Genomic DNA, 21,954 nt, shown 5'->3' with positions numbered 1-21,954 from the left:
CAGAAAGCTTACTTCAGTTTAGTGAGGCTATTTTCCCAAAGCCATCTCCCTCAATAGACAGAGTTCAGGGCAGCCAAACAGGTTCCTGTTTGACTTCCTGAAGAGCCTGGGCGGCTTTTTTTTTTTTTCAATTGTTGAAGTTGATCTTCATAGCTCTATATGCAATCTGTGATGAAGTACTTATATTTAATATATTGGTTAAAAATTATTTGCTTCTACAAACTAATGCAAGATATTTTTATGAACTTACATATAGGCAGTTGAGACCTTATACCATGAATAATCAAATAGAATGATTTTAAAAGGTTCCAAATGTTTCTTTCTTTAACAAGGTTCTGGTGGTCAACTCTCAAGGTGAAGTCTCCCGAATGAACGCAAAGAAGGAAATTGTGATGAAAGGAAATATCAACAACTATTTCAAATTAGGGCAAGAGGGGAAGTATCGTGTTTATCATAATCAGTATGCCACGAATTCATTTGCATTGAACAAGCACCAGCACAGGGAGGACCATGACAAGAGACGACATCTCTCGCATAAATTCTGTCTGACTCCAGCTGGAGAGTTCAAATGGAATGGGTCTGTACATGGGTCCAAAGTTCTTACCATATCCACTTTGAGGCTAACTATTATCCAGCTAGAAAACAATATCCCGGCATCATTCCTTCACCCTAACTGGGCTTCCCACAGGTAAATTAATAAATGAAAAAATATATTCTCTTGTATTTTTGCTAACAGCCTTAATGAGCAGTGGTTTTTGCTTTTTGAAATTGGTGGTTTCCAAGCACCATGCTTCAGTAGATTGAAATATAATGCGTTTGTGTGTTGTGATGAATGACTAAAAGAATTGCACATTTGAGTGAAGTATTAGAATATAGGAGATTTTATCCCATTAAATCTCATTAACATAGCATGCTATATTAGTACATGTATATATTTCAGGTTTTTATCTTTTTTCCAATTTAGGTCTAACTGGATTAAGGCTGTTCAGATGTGCAGCAAACCTAGAGAATTTGCACTAGCTCTGGCTATATTGGAATGCGCAATTAAACCAGTTGTCATGCTGCCAATCTGGCGGGAATCCTTGGGGCACACTAGGTAAAAAATGAAAATATTTTTTTTATATATATGAGATATATGTATATGCTTTATACATATATCTTTTTGAATGTGAGAACTTTACTGTTTTACAGTTACTAGTTTTTCTATACCTGTAAGAATTACGTTGAATTTCAGTTTGTCGTATTCACTGAAAAACAAAGTGTTTTTTCTCAAGCAGAAAAACTGAAAATGTATGTAAAGATTTCCATAGCGTCGCTGCTCCTACAAAGCAAGTATTTTTTCTTTCCGAGCTATAGTCTCCAAGTGATAGCACTGTGGAAGACTAGAAAAGCAACTTTCAACACGCTGAGTTCAGTAGAGTCTGTCTTTTGTTTTTCATTGCTCCGTAGAAGAAGAAATGAAATGTCTGATGTAGAAACGGTTGCAGGCAGCTGTTTGCCTTATTGAAACAGCCAAAAAAAAGTAGTGTTCATATTGCAAGTAGTACATACAAGGTGATACTAGACTTTCCTCTTTACTTCAGGTATTTAAAATTATTCAAGGAGGAGTATTTACTGTTGTTAGACTTAACATTTGTTTACAAGATCCTGTGCTTAAATATATATAAAAGTACTTAAACTGTGTTTATTAGATTACGCAGAATGACAGCAATAGAAAGAGAAGAAAAGGAAAAAGTGAAAAAAAAAGAGAGAAAACAAGAAGAAGAAGAAACAATGCAGCAAGCTACATGGGTGAAATACACATTCCCTGTTAAACATCAGGTAAGGTTTTATTTTGCATGAAGATCATGCAAAGTACAGAAATGGTCAATTTCTTATTTTTCTTCCATTTTCTTGGATTTACATAAATGTCAATTACTACATTACTCCCTGTAATTGGAGTAGGAACCTATGCCCACATATTCAAGCACAGAGTCTTGGCCTGAGCAAAATTTGAGATTCATTACTCTCTTAGCTACACTTCCTAATTTGGCAGATGATTGTTTGCAAAATGCAGTCCTTCCTAATGGAAGAGTTTTAGTTGGATATTGGAATCTTGTCTGTGTGTCTGTTTCCAGCATTTTCCTTGCCACCCTGCCCCCCAAACCAGCTACCTTTACTTCAGAAGGTTATATAAATAGAAATCCATTTATATTCTCCTACAGTAGATACTAAATACTTCTGTTGTAGTGGTTCTTTGATCTAAATTTATTTCCTGTAATAAACATACAGGTTGATTCAAAAACTTACATAATCCTTCAGCTTTTAGGTAAATATCTGCTTACTGTTAAATGAAGAAAATATGGTTTAGCTGTTTCTGTGATAGAGTTGATTTAATTATCAGCAGATACATATTGAAATGTAGATAGCATATTATTTCGCAAATTCAGTTTACTTGAGAAAGTACGTAAATTAGAAGGTTAAAGAACCAAAGACACATGAGGTTTTTAAATTAATGTATACATTAACAGCAAATAGCACCATTAAAACTAATGTTTTAAAAATACTTAACAGGTTTGGAAACAAAAAGGAGAGGAGTATAGAGTAACAGGATATGGTGGTTGGAGCTGGATCAGTAAAACACATGTCCATAGGTTTATGCCCAAGCTGCCTGGAAATACCAATGCAAATTACAGAAAGTTGCTACCAAGTAAGTGTCTGCATCACTTAGAATCTTTTTAATTACTAACATACTACCTTTTGTTGCTTTTGCAGTTAATTGTGTATGTGTAATGTTTCTTGTGTAGACTTTGTTCCAAGTAGTGTTCCAGAGAAGTTTTCATGGATCTCTACTCATTATTGTCAGTATAGTTGCTTCAGTTGTCAGAGACAATTTTTTAGCTACATTAAATTGTTTCAGTTACGAAGTTGTGTATAATATTGTACACCTTTAGATTTATGTAAATTAGATAAATATATAATCACAAGCAAAAAATATCTAAAACATTGGTGCACATATTCATCTCTTATTCTGTCAATGTAGAAAACTATTAACCTATTTCATCTGTACATAACAGTGTTATAAGGGGAAAAAAAGAAATTTTCTAGCAAGTTCAAAACACCTGATGTCTTTTAAAATAAAACCTTGAGATAAATAAGTATGTTGCACAGTTAACTTCTGGAATGAATCCTGAACTGCTTAAGTCTTGTAATTCTTGAGTTTCCTTTTAAATTTCAGAAAATGGTGGTCCTCATTATATTACATATCAAAATCACTTATTTTGTCACATGTTGAAGTAAAACTTCCCACATTGTTTCTAAATGGGTCAAACACAAAATGGATGCTGCTGCTTTTCATGTTATCTGTGTGATTGTTAAATTAGATTTATTTTTTCTCAGTTGCTATTAATGGACACTGCAGTGTTAAGCATAAAGTCACTTGAGTACTAGTATTCACTCTTGGTGTATCTGTAGAAATCAAAATTATTAAAAACTACTTGTGAATTTTCAGTGTGTGAATGAATGCTTTTAATAGGCTGTTTTTTCAGAAAGTGATATTTAATTTCCTGGAAAACTTGTTTCAGAAAAGCTGAACATGAACTCTTGAAACAATAGTGGAAATAAAGTATTTTATCCCTGGTGGGCTTTTAGATATCTTTTATTCAGTATTGCAGTAAGCTTAATCTGTAACATTAGAATTATATACTGCACTGTATTTCTGAGTTTCAGTAATGTGCAAATGATATAAGTGGGTAAACCAAAATACATTAAAATGTAGCAGATGATTTTTTTTCTGAATAACTGAAACCATTTAATTAACCTGTTAATAGCAAAAAATGAAGATGAAAAATGCAACTTGGATAAACGAAAAGGTTCAATAAGGGTAAAAGCAGAGAAAGATAGAACGAAGGATTCTCATGATCTGCAAGCAAAGGACAAAGCAGCTGCTTCAGAAACCTTGGAGAAAGTGAAAGAAGAAAAGTCACGTGAAGAAAAAGTAGAAATAGATACAAATTCTGAAAACTCAGATCATGCAAAAGACAAAGGTGATATACATAAATTATTACAAAACTAGTTATTCATTGCAACACTGTATGCGTAAAAGCATATTACCTCATAACTATTGAAAAAGCATGTAACAGATTTTGTCCGGACATTTAAAATGTCTCAGTTAAGTGATAATTATCCCTTGTAGAAATGTCTAAAGTGTTCGTTCCCTTTTCGTGAAATGTATTAATGTGCTAAAAGGTGCATTTATTTCTTAGTACTTAATGTAAGAACATGTTTTTGCTACTCGTTGTTAGGGGAGTTTACTGATTCAGAATTATTCTTCACAGTGGAAAAAGAAATTGATGGTGAAAATGATAAAGTCATCAAGGAAGAACCTATGGATATAGATGATGTGAAAATTGAATCCCCAATGAGAGACGAGGATAGTCATTGTAAGCTTGATATAATCAATGTCAGCGAAGGATTTCATTTAAGGACTTGCTACAAAAGGAAAGTAAAATCATCAAAATTAGATGGACTACTTGAGAGGCGAATAAAACAGTTTACACTGGAAGAAAAACAACGTCTAGAAAGGATGAAACTGGAGGCTAATGCTAAAAATGGAGGCATTCAATCTATAAGCCCTCAGAAAAAAATAGATGAACTACAAATGAGAAAAGTAAAAGAAGGAAGCCAATTTGACACGTCTTCCCAAAATCAAACCTATCTTTCTGATAAAATCCAAACTGAAGATACAAGACAGGACTGCTTGCCAGTCAGCAGCATCTCTTGTACAAAAACTGGTGAGCTAGATGAGCCTTCTTTGCCTTCAACAAATAGGCTATCAAAAAGAGAAGGGCAGCTACTGGATGAAGACTCACCTCAGTCCTCTGAAGGTGAAAGCTCTGTTCAGAATGATAGCAAAGAGAACAACTCCAAACCTGTGACTGCTGATAAATGTCAAGGACAAGAGGCTCTTAGAGAGTGTGAGACTTCCTTTGTGGATGGCTTGAAACAAACAAATGCAGATGGTAAAGTCAAATGGGATGTTTTAGAAACAAATGAAAGACCTTTGAAACAAAAACTACCTATTGCCAGAGTATCTCAGAGTGAATGTGAAAACTCAGAGCCAGTGATAACTGAAAGCAGCTGTAGAAAAGATGCTCTGGCCATTTTGGAAAAAACAGACTCAGAAGGGAATTCTGAACAGAGCAAAGATCCAGAAAACAATTGTATGATAAAAAGCCATTATGAACCAACATCCTTACAAGAAGGTGAAATGGGGGAAGATGTTACTCCAAGAAAGACTGAAAGTAAATCTGAAAATAAGATTAGATTTCAACAAAAATTGGCGAGTAAAGATTTAGAATCACTTAAGACAGAACTGAATTCTGAAAGAAACCTTGAAGGTCAAACTCGGGAACATGTGGATAGGACAGAAGTTGATGAGGAACTACTGAGCTCTAAACTAACAGAGGCTAATGGTCAAAAGAAATGTCAGGAACTGAAAGTGGAGGCAAGTACCATAAACAAATACCTTGATCAAACAAATCTAAATTTTGTTACTGACAAAAAGAATAATAAAGATGATGTAACTGAGATGGACTTAGAAAAAGATAAATCTGCACTCCAAATGAATGGAAAAGACAATGACGTTAAAGTATTACCAAATGATGAATGTTTAGTTAAAGATACCTGTGAAGCTACGGCAGGAGATGATACCGAACCAAAAATTAATAATATTAATAAATCAATTCAAGAGCATGAAATAAAAGCATTGCCTTTTAGGGAATCTTCGATAAAACCATTCATGAATGGTGATATCACGACAGAGGACACAATTAACAAAAATATCATGGACCTGAAGTCATCTCCGCAGAATTCACGTGAGTTTGAAGCTGGAGAGAGTCTTCAGCCATCAGATGAAGTTCTGAAGTATGTGCAGAAAACTGAAGAAAAACAGCTTTCTCCTCAAAGAGCTGCCTTCATTGGTGCTGCTTCCACACCAACAAATACTTTCTGTAAAGAAAATAACCTGAGTAGTGAAACAGAATCTATGGAAACTGAACTTAGTGAGGAGAAGAAAGTTGCTCCATCGCCTGTAACGTCATGTGAGGAATCTAGTTTGAGTAGTGACTTCGCTGATCAGAATGGTCTACAGACATACAAAGTGGAAAATGTTAATGGAGAGAATAAAACAAAAACTGTTATTACTGAAGTGACTACCACATCAACTGTTTCTACAGAATCCAAGACTGTCTTTAAAGTTGCGGAGACCCTAGCATCTAACGATGAGAAAACAACAGTAGTATCATCAACAGAAAATTGCGCCATATCCACTGTAACTACCACTACCACTGTAACTAAGCTTACCACTCCAGCTACAGACAGTAATGTTGATGTCATTTCTGTACAAGAGCATAGTAAAACAGTGATTACAACAACAGTAACTGATTCACTGACCACCCCAGAAGGCACATTGGTGACTTCCATGACTGTCAGCAAAGAGTATTCTACAAAAGACAAAGTGAAGTTAATGAAATTTGCAAGACCCAAAAAAACTCGTTCTGGAACTGCCTTGCCATCTTACAGAAAATTTGTAACCAAAAGCAGTAAAAAAAGCATATTTGTTTTACCTAATGATGACTTAAAAAAGCTGGCCAGAAGAGGAGGGATCAGAGAAGTTCCCTATTTCAATTATAATGCAAAACCTGCCTTGGATATCTGGCCATATCCATCCCCAAGACCAACTTTTGGGATCACTTGGAGGTATGTACTTAGTTATGTTCAAATTTTTGGCTTTGAAAGAAGTTATTGAGCAGCCCTGTTCCACAAAAATAAACATAGTTAAATTACAGTTTAGGAAAGCCAGCACTACCGAATCTAATAGAGAAACCTGATCTGGTTTTGGCACTAGAAACTTCTGTTGGAAAGATTTTTACAAGGACAAGTTGAGTTTGTTGATAGTGTAGGTAAAGTAATACAGAAATCTAAGGGCCAGTTAAGTTAATTTGTGTACCAGAACCATGAGATATTCTGTGGCACTCCATTTTTCAGTTTTGCTTCACATTTTATTCTAGAAAATGTCAAATATCCAAGCCACAGAGCAGACTATAAAACATTGTCACTGTAATACTCTTCTAGTATCAAACAGTTATTTGATTGTGCTCTTTGAAGCTATGAGAAGAAAACGGCAGAAAGTTTCCAGTTCATAAACTCTCACAGTAGTGAGTGGAAATGGAGCGTTGTCTTACCTGTGGCCATCAAGCTGGTGGAGTATTTTAAAGAATACTGTTTCCACTGAGTCTTCAAATAGCCATAATTAAATGGGGTTCACATTCATTGTATTTTTTTGTTCGGACTCTGGATTGATATGAATAAGCTTGGGTATTGATGCCCTTGTCCATAATAAATTTGGGGTTTGTGAAATGACACGAGTTTTACATCCAGGGTTGAATAACCATACATATGGGGTTTTTTTTGCTGTTGTTCAAACCCTTTACCTACTTTTTAATTCTGAACTTCCTTCTTAGAATTTTCAAAGAGCACTTCTTGAGTTACAAAATCAAAACCTCTTGTATGGTTGGCTGGAGTAAATTTTGCTATTATTTTAAAAACTGGTATATATTGTTCAGTAAAAGTAGAATGGAAAACCTGTCTCATTGGTTTCGTTAGGTTTATTAAATACATTTTTATTTTAAAATATAATTAATGCTCTGTTGTTAGATACCGACTTCAAACAGTAAAATCATTGGCTGGAGTGAGCCTTATGTTGCGGTTACTGTGGGCATGTCTCAAATGGGATGATATGGCTGCAAAAGCTCCACCTGGGGGAGGAACTACACGTACAGGTATCATTTCTTTAAATTTCTGTGTTTCCTAATGTAACAGCTCTTGCTGTTAATTTTGATTATTACTTTCATTCCAAGCCTTTCTGTAAAGGTTTGATGTTAGCTATGGCGCTTGATAGATATATAGATAGAGATTTTAATAGCCAACAGTTTGCACTGTAGTTGTTCTTTCTTTACCTTGAGTGTATTGGATTGATAGGAGATTCAGCTTTTATTTGTTTTCTGTTATTAACGTGTTAGGACTAATCTGTTGTAGAAACATCTGAAACAGAAATTACAACAACAGAAATAATCAAGCGAAGAGACGTTGGCCCATATGGAATCCGGTCAGAGTACTGTATAAGAAAAATTATTTGTCCCATTGGTGTGCCAGAAGCTCCAAAAGGTACCTTTGTTTATACGTTTTTCCCCTCCCCATAAGCTCCTACAGAAATTAAGGTAACTGGACCTTTATGTTAATTCAGACAATCATAGGAGCAAATATAGCTTGACATGAACTATTCATTCTCCTATGTAAAGCAAATGATGCATGTAACAAACTGACTTGATCTCTCTGAAGCTGGAAGGCATTTCTGTTTCTAAAATGAGATGGAGAAAGATGCTAAATCTTGGTTTACACTTCAGTTTTGTTTTATGATTGAGCTTAATGTGTGTGTTTTGACTGTTCTCTAAAGAAACTCCAACACCCCAGAGGAAGGGGCTGCGATCAAGTGCTCTAAGGCCAAAAAGGCCAGAAACACCCAAGCAAACAGGCCCTGTCATAATTGAAAGTTGGGTGGCAGAAGAGGAATTGGAATTATGGGAGATCAGGGCATTTGCTGAAAGGTAAACCAACTCAAACTTTTAAAAAAAACAGTTCTTATTTTTGTGTGTATGTTAAATAAAAGTTCCCACTAGAGAGCACAAACTAGATCACCTTGTTGTAGCTATCAGTATTGCGTTTTTTCTGTGCCTTTTGTTATACTGAAGCTTAAAGTTGTAAAACAATTATATGCTAATACCAAAACTGAATTTATGCAGATATGTTAGATTTGTTAGAACTATTTTTTATTAATTATTCCGTTCTTATGAGGTAATCAGTGTTGTATTGCTAAAAGGCTATTACTACAAAGCATGGAAAGAAAGGTTTTAGGCTACTTTTTGCATGACTTCAAATACTGTGTTTAAATACTTCTATAATACAAATAAAACTGTTGTATACAAGTATTTTAAGTAGAGGTAAATTCAGTCTGAGGATACTCAAGTCAAAAAAAGTATTTTCAATATTTCATACTTAGTGTTGGAACAATTTTGAGTCCCTTGAGAAGAATTGTTTTAAATTAATGGTGTTACATAGATCATATTTTCAGTCTCAGATGTAATTATGAAGTCCAGTTTCGGATAATAGCTTCATGTAAGGTGCTGTAGTAGTTTTGCATCAGAGTATTTCAGGAATGTTGCATGCACTTTCAGTAGCTTATTTCAAAATACCTTTAAAACCGTGACCAGTTCTCAGTGATCTTCAGACGTGACAGTTGTTCTTAAATGAACCTAGGTTGATGGATGGATTTTATGTGATGGTTTAACTCTTCTCTTTGGTTGTGTGTCTTTGGCAGGGTGGAGAAGGAAAAGGCACAGGCAGTTGAACTACAGGCTAAGGTTAGTGAACAGAAGAAGGCAGGCGAATTCAAGGCCCAATTGGAGGCTCAACTAAAACAGCAACGATTGGCTGCCCAGCAGGTGGGGGAGCTATTGGTAGTCCCACCTGTCTTGCACCATTTTTCAGTGTTACAAACTCAAAGTTCTGGGAAGCCAGCTTCTCTTAGTCATCAAACAGTGCTGCTCCCCCTGTATGCATTCATTATTTTGAAACAACATTAAGGCAAACATTTGTTTAATAATTGGATTCCCATTTTTTTCTGCCTAACACAGAACACTTTAAAAAAATAATTATTTTTTTTCCAATTTTAAAAGAAAACTGAGAAACACTAGTCTCCAGGTAAGATCAACTGTGTTTTGTGGTTTAATAGAAAGCTGTCTTGGTACATAGCTGACTTGGGAATACAGCTGAATTTATTTCCATGCTCTAATCGCATTGAATCTTTTGATTTTTATCTTACCCAAAGTTGGCCGAATGAAGCCCACAAAGAAATTGTTATAAAATTTAGTTACACATATGTATATGTACATTTACATGTGTGTGTAACTAGAGTAGTGTTTTTTCCATCCTGCATGTTTTCATTACATCTTCCCTAACCAAATACATCACTAGTGAATTTTTTTTCCAATTCACAGTAACAACCTCAATGTACTGATAACTAATCACCAAAATTTAATATAGAGATGATGATCTTCCCTATCTTAGTGGAATTAAATAGTTGGCATTGTAATAGATTTGACTGATACTGCCTCTCTGTAATGTGGCTCTCTAAATTCAAAGTACCTTTTTGACGGTCACAGCACAGTATGTTGCTGGATGAGGTGAAGGATTTAAAACCTGTTTTTTTAAGCAGGCTACAAACTGAATTTACAGTTAGAATAATTTTTAAAATTATAATCTTGATGTTTCATTTGGTGAAGTAGAATGATAGTCTTTTTTTCTCCAACTGTGGCAGGATCTTAGTATGGGCAGCTTTGAACTTCAAAGTGCCAGTAATGAACTCTGATGGTGTATCGCTTACTAAAGTACATAGAGGCTGTATGCACACTGTCGAAGCCAAGTATAAATAAATACTTTTGAATTAGTTTTTTTTAATCTTTTTGGTTAATCTGAGGCTAATTAATATGTTCTCTTTAAAATGTGTATTGAAATTAACATAAACTGAGGCTTTTAAAGATGCTATAAAGGAAAATTTCTGGTTGCGTACTGTAAGCAGAGTTGTAGTTGTGCAGGTCAAGGAGCCTGTGCTTGTAGTGCTCTGGGATATTCAGGCAGCTTACTCTTCACTCCTTTAAACTTGAACTAAAATCCTACTAGGGTCCTTTATTTTTCAGTACTGACAAGACAGCACTTATTTTTACAAAACCTGAAAATTCTTCATTTAATTTTTTTCTAAATTCTGTAGAAACGTCTGGAACAGCAGAAGCAGATACCTGTAGCAGGCGTGGTCCCCACAGTCACTACTGCCAGCAGTACCGCAGCTACTGTCTCAACTCCACAGAAGGTTGTGGTAGGCCCTTTAACGGGCCCAGTTCCCACTGGAACGAAAGTAGTACTTACTACAAAAGTGGGTTCTCCAGCTACAGTAACATTCCAACAGAACAAGAATTTCCATCAGACTTTTGCTACTTGGGTTAAACAAGGCCAGTCTTCAACAGGTAAGTAGTTGTTCATCATGGAAAGAACGTGTAACTAGGATGAATTCCAGCACACATCCTACCTACATCGAACACCTACATCTCCAGAATCTAGCATTACTGCATTTTGTGTCATCTTTGCTCTTAACTCTTCTGCTATATCAGCAGGACACTTCTGAAATAATACCTGTCTAATTTTTCTTTGTTCAGACTTGCTAGGTAGTTGTATTTCTGACCTGTCTCATTACTGACAGCTGTTTTACCAGTAATCACTGATGATTAAAGCATTCTGTGCTGTAACGTACTGTTTCCAAAAAAGCCTTTACGAAAGCAAGAATGACGCATTTGAAAATATTGTAAAAATAATCCTGAAGTTTGCTGTTTCATACTTGAAAATAGTCATATTCTTCACTAATTTTTCTGCTCTAAAATTGACTGTTCTGTGTACCTCAATAGCCACTAGCACAGCTGCCACTTCAGCCACAACCATTGCCAGCACAGGGCAGACCTTCCAGATCTCAGGCAGTCCAGTAACGATGGCAGGGAAAGTGATAACTAAGCTGCCACTCCCTGCAAACAGCAAGATTGTTGCCGTCAATGTGCCATCAACTCAAGGAGGTAGGGGAAAGGGAACTGAATTGAAATGTATTCCAGCTTGCTGTTTAATTCTCCATTGACACTATTTTCCCAGTGAAGTAAACTGTGTCTTGAAGGGGGAAAAAATTATATAAGAGTTTTTAGAGCTTGTTCCCCCTGTACTGCCTATTTGTGTGTCTAGGGGAAAAATGCAAGTATTTTGCCTGTAAATTATTCTACATTTCGTAGTACAAAATTAGAAGCTCTATTTTTAACAATGTGGAATGAAGCATGCTTTTTTCATTATCTACGTTATATTACCAACAAAATAACTTTCTAAAAAAAAAAACTGCTGCTGTTCTTAGTTATTAATACCTGCATCTGCTCTTCATTGATGAGCAAGAGTTTGGTTCCAAATTAAGATCAGCATTTTCCTTCTTGACTTGGGAAGAGAGCTTCATATTTTGAGATTTTATGAATGTATATTAAATAGAAAAGCTTGATTCTCTGTCTCCATTCTCCTTAGTGTCTGAGGAAGTCATGAAGGCTACCAGTTTTGTATTGAAGTTTCTTAGGTGACAGGAAAAGCAATACCAATTTTCTTTGGCACCATGAGCTTGTAGGTGAAAAGCTTAAACTGGTCTCCTCCTTTTTAAATGAATCAGACTGTAACTTTTGCTTAATGGTTGTATAATACTAACTTTGTGGCACCATGTCATGCAAGGACTTGTTTGCAGTTACCATCAAACTGATCTTTATGAAGATTCACTCTTTCCTTAATCTTTTCTAAAATACCTGTTGCCTAACTCCAAATGTAGCTGAAAGTATAATGCTGCTTCTGTTTACAATGTGTCAAAGCTTCTCCCAGGAAGTGTTAAAAGACTCAAAGGTGTTCTAGAAACCTGGAGACTGGTTTCTAAATGCCACCCTGGAGTTGTATTTACTTCTTTTGCTGGCAATTATGTTACTAATGAATTCTCAATTTTACTTTATTTAGGTGTTGTTCAAGTTCAGCAAAAGGTATTGGGCATCATTCCATCAACAACAGGTGCAAGTCAAACATTCACTTCATTCCAGCCAAGGACAGCGACTGTAACAATTAGGCCAAATACCACAGGGACTTTAGGAACAACAAGCACTTCACAAGTAAGATGTTTTTCTGATTATTTAATGCAAAAATTTAGGATGTGTATATTTTAAGTTAGTGGCAGATGTTATAACTAATATATAATAGTTATTTATAGTCACTTTTCAACATACATTATTATTATTTCAACATGTATATATATTATTTTTTGTGAAGAAAAATAAATAGAAATAATCAGAAATAACGTTAATGGATTCTTTATTCCCAGGAGGTACATCAGTTCTCTCTGATTTGAAAAATGAATATGTTAGAATTTGGTAAGCCTATGCAGTGTGGGCATAAGTGAAAAAAATACTGGATCTACTTGCATCTTCTTTTAACATAATAAGAAATGAGAAGAAGGAAAAAAAAACTACTTAAAAGAACCGGGGGGGATACATCCCTATAAGTTTACGTATGCGCTCCATTTTGATGTATATAGGTAATGCAAGGGACACCACTCCGTCCTGGTATGACAGTAATACGAACACCACTTCAGCAGTCAACACTTGGAAAGACCATCATTCGAACACCTCTAGTGGTGCAACAAGGTATTCTTCCAGCCAGTAGGTTCATTTTGATATTTAAATTTCCAGTGCAAAATCCATGGTTTGTTTCTTTATAAATACTTTCTGCATCATATGTCACAATGCAAAAATATTTCATTTCAATGCTTGACTTCTAGCAAGTGCTTTTTTTTGGCTTTTAAATATGTTGGTTGCAGGCTTTGTAAGTTTTAACCGTCAATATTGGGAAATGTACAGGTTAAAATTAAGTCCATTTGTTTGGAAGAAAAAAGTTTAGAACAACTTTGTATTGAGAGAACCTTTTAATTTTTTAAAAAAGAAAGCTGTGTTTGAAGTTCCTCGTAAGTACATTACTTGAATGAAAATGGAAACATTTTGTAGACTTTTCAATCACAGAAATGGTTTCTAATGGAAATTTATGTGCAAACTGGAATGCTTGCTTCACTTGTTTGATAATACACTATTGCAAGAAGTTGTGGTTCAGAGGTTTGCAGTGCTAATGGTTGAAATATTGGAAACACTTTTTTTTATCACAAATTGCTCTCTTACAGGTCAGACACAGCAGGTGGTGACTCAGATAATCAGAGGTCAGCCTGTCTCAACAGCAGTTTCTAGTACCAGCACAGCTTCTTCCAGTTCTGGACAGAAGACAGTAACAAGTCCTGGAACACCACCTCAGCAAATACAGCCACAAACCACATCACAGCCCCCTCGACCTCAGCAGGGACAAGTGAAACTTACTATGGCCCAACTCACACAACTAACACAAGGACAGGTAAAATATTTTAGATCCTCTGGGCATGAAAATGTGCTAATGCTTTCAATACATTTTCTCAGATCTCTTGATTTCAGCAGCGTAGTGTATCTGCTCATAATTTTACGTTCTTGGTTATGCTTCAGCCTTCATTTAGGATAACTGATAGCATAATTACAGACTGAAAGAAGCATACATAGTGCATCTCTTCATATTGTATTCCTTAGTAGTATAACTAGCATTAGGAAAAATTAGCAGTATAGAAAAATATCTTTCCCTTAACAGCAGTAAGGGATGTAATTATTCTTTTTATGGCCTATTTTTTAAACATTCAGAACATATTGTTTGTTCCTTGTCTTTTGATGTCGTATGAAGATTTGGTTTTGATTTGTGTTGTCCTCAGTCTCAGAAGAAAGAGTCTCAGAAGAAAAAGTCTCTGGAACTGGAGGAGGAAATTCTTAGAGCTTCTGCTCAAATCATGAAGCAGAAAAATAAATTTAGGCAAAAAAAAAAATTTAGAATCATGCACAGGGTAAATATAGGCTTCTGTGAATTACCATAATAACTATTCTTAAAAAATATTTATAGAATGTATGTCTTTGTAGTGTACGGGCTGCTTGTGGTCAGTTTAGATTTTTCTACGTACAAGAGTCAGAGAGTTCATTTTCATTCTGCAAGACTCGGAAGGATTTCTGTAGGGACCTCATTCTGTTCTATGGGATCACAAAATGTGTAAATAAGCACCTAGGTGTTGTGGTGATACCCTGCCTTATCTATTTCAACTGAGAGCACTGTCCTGAGGTGGACCATTCATATCTTCTTAAAATCATTGTAATGATTAAATTTTATCTGATCTTTATGAAAGCCTAGCTATTTCTATATACGCTAGTAATATCTGGAAAGTTGGTATCCAGAGTGTCAGCTTAAGCAACAGAAATTTACAACACATTACAAACTGAACAGTCAGTCATGGAAGCTCACGGTTGGGCAGGATCTGATAGGCACTGAGAAAACCTTTGCACTGCAGAGAATTTTTACATAAAATCGTTGGGATTCTTGAGGAAGCGATTAATGTCTAAAATTATCCATGCTCTGCCTTGCTTTTAAATTCTAGGAACAAAGATTTTCCATTTTAGCTGCTTTCTGGCTAGGACTCTTGTTAATATTTGGGTGAAAATATTTGTTACTAACCCCAGCCCAGTAATCTGTTGATAGAACTGTTGGAAGAATATTTTACTATTTCATGATCTCAGATGCTTCTTTTGGATTTTAGGAAAATGTTATGCAGTAATTTTTTTTGTAAAAGTATTGACCTCTGAGATCTAAAACCCTAATTCTTCTGATTTTGAGGAAGGTCTTTCTAAGAATTGTACCACTAATACATCAATATTAACTTTTTTTTCAGGGTGGCAGTCAAGGATTAACTGTGGTAATTCAGGGACAAGGTCAAACTACTGGTCAATTACAATTAATCCCTCAGGGTGTGACTGTAATACCTGGTCCAGGACAACAGCTTATGCAAGCAGCTATGCCAAATGGTACAATTCAGAGATTCCTTTTCACCCCACTACCAGCAGCTGCTACTACAGCTAGCACAACCACAACAACAGTTTCCACTTCAACCTCAGGTAAGCATTGTTCTGTTCAGCAGAAAAAAACCTTCCATTTAGGTTACACCGGAGTTTTTGTGCAGTTGGAGAAGGTATCTTATAAAAGTAAATTTGTTAGAAATATTAAAAGCCAAGAAATATTTTGCTCTTTCTGCATAGAAATATACAGTACTTTTAAAGTGTTCACCTTAGTAAGGCTCATAGACTTGTCATTTGAAGTGAGCGTAATATTTGTTTTAATCCTGAACAGCTACAGAACAGAAACAAGCTCCACAGACACAGCCAACATCAGTGCTGCCGCCAGTTCAGCCACAGCCTCAGAGTCAGCAGCAAGCCCAGCCTCAAGCGCAGAATCAGAGCGCTCAGCCTGTGACCCCAGCCCAGCCGCAGGCACCACAGCCACCGCTTCAGCCTGAAACTCAGACCCAGCCTGAATCCCAAACTCCAGCATCTGTTGACTCTCCAGTCACGCCTGAAGCACAATCGTCTAAATCTCCAGTTCAGTCGCCAGCACAGACCCAGGCTCAAGGGCAATCTCCAGCGCAAGTCCCGAGTCAGCCGCAGACTGCAATCCTTCCACAAGGCCAGTCCCAAGGCCAGCCTCAGCAACCAGCTCAGGTGCAGACTACAACCCAACAACAGATTCAGATGCAGCCCCATGCTCCCATACAAATTCAAGCTCAGCTGCAGCAATCACAACCTCAGGTTCAGACTTCGGTCTCAACCCTTCCAACTACTCAAAGTTTAAATCAGGTTCCTGTGCAATCCCCAACTCGTCCTCAGCTGCAACTTCAGCAGCCTCCAACAAAAGTTATTACAGTGCCTCAGCTTCAGCAACAAGTCCAAGTTCTCTCTCAGCTTCAGTCACATGTTGTGGCTCAGATACAAGCCCAACAAGGCAGTGTGCCCCAGCAGATCAAGCTTCAGTTACCTATTCAGATTCAACAAACTAGCCCAGTACAGGCTCACCAGATTCAGAATGTGGTAACAGTACAAGCAGCTAGTGTTCAGGAGCAGCTGCAGAGAGTTCAGCAGCTCAGAGAGCAGCAACAGAAGAAAAAGCAGCAACAGATAGAAATTAAACGTGAGCACACCCTTCAGGCTTCTAATCAAAGTGACATTATCCAGAAACAGGTAAAGTTAACAGAAGGAAATTAAAACTTAATTAATGAAAGAAATCTCATTTTAAATGCCTGTTCTTGTTACCGATGTTAATACATTTGATAGGCAGTTAATTTGGTTCTTTCAAAGTTAGTGCACGATTGGTTTTGGCAATTTAATTAAATATTCTAAGTTAATTCAGCACATCAAGTCAATTGTATGATGTTTGCAGTCTTCTGGCACCTTGATTCAACTTAACACTAGCTGCTGGGACAATATATCTTTATTCTCAGTTCAGGAAAGATAGGTTATAGACAGGAGAGCTGATGTCCAGAACACAAGTACAGTACTTATAGGGAACTGAGGTTTCAAAGAGGTATCTGAAATGTAATGCTGTTGGATGGCTGCGGGGCTTTAAAAACAAACAAAAACCAACATATATGTGTGTATATATATGTATATAATAGATTCTTACCTTAAAAAAAAAAAAACAGTCACTGAAGAAATATTGTCAAATTACATTTAGTCCCTAGGTTTAAACTCTGCATAAGGAAAGTATCCTACTCTGTGGGGTGGAGGTGGCATTAATTTTTAATTTCATTTTTAAAACTTTAAAATTTCAAATAATTGCTTTAAACAAGTACTGCCCTGATAAAATTCATTTCATGTTGTCACTTACTGAAATAAATAATACTTCAGTTTTTTCCTTTATCTTAGGAAATGTCCTGGTTCTCCCAGTAGTATTGTGAAACACTGGCCAAAGTTTTCGTATTTTATTTTGGATTCTTTTATCATTCTACAGGTGGTTATGAAACAGAATGCTGTCATAGAACACTTGAAACAAAAGAAGACCCTGACTCCAGCTGAGAGAGAAGAAAATCAGAGGTGAATATTGATCATGGTGCAACTTTAGATGTGGAAGTTTTTCATTTAGAACATCATTTGATGGTGTATAATAAGACACTGATTTGTAAAAACTTTCTTGAAGAGACTTTGCTATATAAAAGTTGGTTAAAGTAACACTTGAAAGTAGTTGGTGAGAGCTGTAACTCAAAATGATGTTCTTAACTTGAAATAATTTAATCCTCTATATTCTCAATTTCACTTTAATTATGTGTTTTTAAAGTTGTGTTGCGTGCTTGTGTCTGAAGCTGACTGCAATTTTTAAATTCAAGGTAAAAACCATCCTTAAAGATCATTGAATGGAGAATGAACCATTCTGTTGCAGAAAATCCTGTTTTTTGTCTGTCCTTTATTGTAGTGGTTTATTTCCATTTTTGTCCTTTGGCGTTACTTCGTATCATTTTAATTCTGTACATCCCACATCCCACTCTGCAGAAGGAATCGAAGAGTTAGAAGGTAGTACTAATCAACAAGCTAAGAGATTTCACACCTGAAGCTGTTAAACACAAAATTGAAGTGTATGCCGATAGTCTTAAGGTTATTTTGACATCGCCTTACTCATGTAGTTGTTTCAGTTGGATAACTGCAAGTATGTGTTGTCAGCTAGTAAGAAAAAAGTAGCATTTTTATATAATTTTGATCATCAAATCAGAGTACAAGCTTTTAGTTGATTACAACAGTACCACTAAGTGCTACTTGCTTCACAATTTCATAAAAAAATAAAAAAGTGTTGTCATATACTTTTCATTTAATGGTGTCAGATAGCCAAGTTGATATTTTGACTTGGATTTCTGTCAGTCTTTAAAAAAAAAAAAAAGTGCTAACTAGCTTGGTCCATTATACAGTTGTCTTTCCTTCTCACTGAGTTTTTCTCTTCCAGAAATTTACTTTGGGTATCTTACTTTTTTTTTCTAGTTTTCTAGAAAGTTTAAAATAGAACAGAAAGGGAAATCAAAACACTTTCATATGCTTGAAATATAAAGCAAAAGTGAAATGTACAGAACAAGCGAGCAGGAAATGAGATTTGTAGTTGGGTGTACAACAAACATGAAGAAGGAACCGTGAGTCGTCAGCAGTGAGGAAATTTGGAACTGTTTTATATTCAGTTCTATAAGCTGAAAAATATTTGTCAATCCTCATGCCAAAACACAAAAACTTTGTAATATTTGGTGCTTAGTAGAGGGTAAAAATTTATGTTTTCAAACAGGTTATAAGTTTCCAACTTGCTTTTATCCTACATCAGAATTTAAAATATATAAATAAATAAAAGCTCTTTCAAATGTGTTTGTGGAAAATGAACTCAGTGAAAATATCTCTGATCATTCTGAAATCTAAGCCTTGTTTGGGGTTTTACAGGGTAAGGGGCGGAATGATTAGCACTCAAATCAGTTAAATGAAACTGGGACCAGCCCTCTTTAATCAAACTGTTGACTTGATCTCTCAGAGGGGTGATCTAGTAAATAAGAATGAGTGGGAATAACGTGTTATTAAACTTACCATTTATGTTTTAAGAAATGTAATAATTTAGCCTGCAACTTGCAGAGACTAGACAAAATATTATTCTGCATTCTCAACTGGAAATTAATAGGCAGCTCAGCATAACGTACTTTTTCTTTCCTTCATCACCAGAATGATTGTATGCAACCAAGTGATGAAATATATTCTGGATAAGATAGATAAAGAAGAAAAGCAGGCAGCTAAGAAACGAAAGCGAGAAGAGAGTGTGGAACAGAAGCGTAGTAAACAGAATGCTTCCAAGTTGTCAGCTCTACTTTTCAAGCATAAAGAACAGCTGAAAGCTGAAATATTGAAAAAGAGAGCACTTCTGGACAAAGAACTACAAATTGAAGTGCAGGTAAGGACAGTTGTTCTCAAACTAATTTGATTTTAAGGTGGGGACACATGTGTTAACTTCATGTTTTCTCAGTGTGCTTTTAAGGAAACATAGGAGGAAGTTCTGGTTTTGTACGCATGGATCTCTGCAGAGGTGGTAGATGTCTGTTTCATGCTTTTTGTTTCTCATCTGTGATGAAATTAACTTGTTTCCTGAAACAGATTCTGATATATTGCAGCCAATGGGTCATAGTAAGCCAAGAGTGTCACCTGTTAATGTTGTATGAATTGTAGGTTGTGTATATTTTAAAAACGTGTATATTTAAATGGTTTATATTATTTTCTTTTGATTATTCACGGGGATTTATGTCTAGATTTTAAATTCTGTCCTGGAATAATCATATGAAGTGCCACCCTCTCTATTTATCCATTTAATGTACTTCAGGAGGAGCTAAAGAGAGACTTGACTAAAATTAAGAAAGAAAAAGAAAAAGCCCAGGCAGCTGCTGCCGCAGCAGCAGCAGCCGCAGCAGCGGCAGCTGCAGCTGCAGCCGCTGCCACCCCACCACCACCACCACCACCACTGCCACCACCACCGCAGCAACATGCAGCCAGCGTCACCTCCTCCTCCTCCACCACAGTCCCAATGCCAGTATCCTCCCAGAAGAGAAAGCGAGATGAGGAGAGAGACTCGTCAGCTTCCAAGTCCAAGAAAAAGAAAATGATTTCTACTACCTCAAAGGAAACAAAGAAGGACACAAAGCTTTACTGCATCTGTAAAACGCCTTACGATGAGTCTAAGTGAGTAGTGAACGCCTTGGGCTTTTACTGTGGATTGTTAGATTTAGATTAGTATTTAGCTGGTAGTGTAAGTTAGTTCTAGAACTGGAGATAGAGTATCAGGTGTTATTGCAGTGATCACTAAGGTATAAAGTTTCTCTTTTCCGCTAGCAGTTACAAAACTATTAACATACTTGATTTATACTATTAACGTACGTGATTTATATTTTTACTTGTTTGCATGTTTCCATTGTATGACCTTTCTGTCTGACATGCACATACTCTTTTTTTATTTTCTTTTCCTCCGCTCTGTTATTCTTTCTTTTGCCGTTTGCCTCTGCCTCGGAAGCAAGTGACAATTTGGTTTGAGCAATTTCCTATGAACAGGTGTCTGATGTTCATTAGAAATAGCTTTGGTACCGTCTTCCAATAAGTGGTGGGTTGTGGTTTTTTGGTAATTTTTTTGGTAAATTTACCCCAGTAAAGGGGTTTCCAAGTTACTGGACTGTGCTTCACTTTGGACAGTGTTGCAGGTAGAAATGGTTTTCATGTGTTACTGCATGTGTCCCAGGTTTGGTCAAAAATTGAACACGCGAGCATTTGACAAAGTGAAAACTGCGGTTCTCTGTGGTTTGATTCTGGCCACGCGCGAGGAAGAATATTCCTCTGAAAGAGGAATTGCTACTTGCAAAGTTTGCAAAGAAACTTAGTAAGTAGTTTAGAAGATTGAGTGGATTGCAGTGGGATAGTGTTATGCGTTCCTGCTTAAGCTAGAAGTGACTAACATTGTTAGTTAGTAATGGTAACGTCTGATAGCTGTGTAGAGATTTATGTGAAATAAATTTGACTTCAGTTCCATCTGCTCAACGAGTGACAATACCAAAAGATATTAGTTGATACCCTTTGGTGGTGGTTTAAATCCTGCTAACACAAATGAACTGTAGGGGTGGAGTAGTGTTTTCACTCCGGGAATGGTTCTTCATCCCAAATTTAGGGTGAGGACTAGAGGATCTCCTGAAGTTCCTTCTGTTTTGCCTGGTTTTTTTAATTACTGTTATTTTTAAATAAAGTTGAGGCCTTTTTTTCTCTACCTTCGGTGGTGTTCAGTAACTCTGACCATTACAGTATTATATCAGTGTGAGAAATTGTAGACTATCTGTGCTGCTGTCACTCTGTAAGTGGCAGACTTCTGGTACCCTGGTTCATAATCCTTGATTTCTAAGGGATGTGAATCTCACCTATCTCACTTGAAGTGTTAAGTTTACTAAATGACAGAAAACCTAGGAGGATACGCGTTCTCATTTTGTTGTGATGCTGAGCGCAGGTCTGTATTAGCACTTTGTTGTTAGTAAGCAATAGAATTGTCACAAAAATAGAATTCGTTCACCTCATCTTATGAGCAAAAAAATTGGATTGTCATTTGACCTCAGTGGGCTTTTGAGTAGGCCAATGAAAAATGTGGTCAGAGTGAATTTTGGTGGCTTAAGAATTATGCTTAAATGCAGGGAATAAAATTTCAAGACAAGGAAATGTTAATAACTCAGCAGTATCCTTAGCAATATGATTCAGTTCTGCTGCTCATCTTGTAAATTCCAAATGTTATGTTCTTACAAATGGTGACTGTTTTGTTAAACTAAATTATCATTTT

At 36.2% G+C, this 21,954-nt stretch overlaps 1 protein-coding gene across 22 annotated transcripts in view; it reads left to right on the top strand.

Moving 5' to 3' along the window:
- The window catches only part of BPTF (bromodomain PHD finger transcription factor), a 57,458-nt gene that overhangs the window by 26,953 nt on the left and 8,551 nt on the right, over positions 1-21,954 (top strand). For 7 of the 22 annotated variants that reach the window (XM_083805293.1, XM_083805304.1, XM_083805300.1 and 4 more), the window contains 20 exons: positions 333-688; positions 965-1,096; positions 1,692-1,821; positions 2,554-2,689; positions 3,810-4,025; positions 4,317-6,738; positions 7,696-7,820; positions 8,077-8,205; positions 8,495-8,645; positions 9,416-9,539; positions 10,865-11,117; positions 11,553-11,714; positions 12,670-12,818; positions 13,241-13,364; positions 13,877-14,100; positions 15,485-15,707; positions 15,940-16,823; positions 17,593-17,675; positions 19,323-19,548; positions 19,972-20,327. In XM_083805293.1, coding sequence (XP_083661419.1) covers positions 333-688; positions 965-1,096; positions 1,692-1,821; positions 2,554-2,689; positions 3,810-4,025; positions 4,317-6,738; positions 7,696-7,820; positions 8,077-8,205; positions 8,495-8,645; positions 9,416-9,539; positions 10,865-11,117; positions 11,553-11,714; positions 12,670-12,818; positions 13,241-13,364; positions 13,877-14,100; positions 15,485-15,707; positions 15,940-16,823; positions 17,593-17,675; positions 19,323-19,548; positions 19,972-20,327 — 6,605 coding nt within the window. The remainder of the gene's footprint in view (positions 1-332; positions 689-964; positions 1,097-1,691; positions 1,822-2,553; positions 2,690-3,809; positions 4,026-4,316; positions 6,739-7,695; positions 7,821-8,076; positions 8,206-8,494; positions 8,646-9,415; positions 9,540-10,864; positions 11,118-11,552; positions 11,715-12,669; positions 12,819-13,240; positions 13,365-13,876; positions 14,101-15,484; positions 15,708-15,939; positions 16,824-17,592; positions 17,676-19,322; positions 19,549-19,971; positions 20,328-21,954) is intronic. The other 15 variants (XM_083805297.1, XM_083805298.1, XM_083805292.1 and 12 more) reach the window with 10 other exon arrangements.

This window comes from Anser anser (genome assembly GCF_964211835.1).
Source record: "Anser anser genome assembly, chromosome: 19".
Taxonomy (NCBI): Eukaryota; Metazoa; Chordata; class Aves; order Anseriformes; family Anatidae; genus Anser; species Anser anser.
Note: the sequence above shows the minus strand (reverse complement) of the source record. Positions and strands in the feature narration are given on the sequence as shown.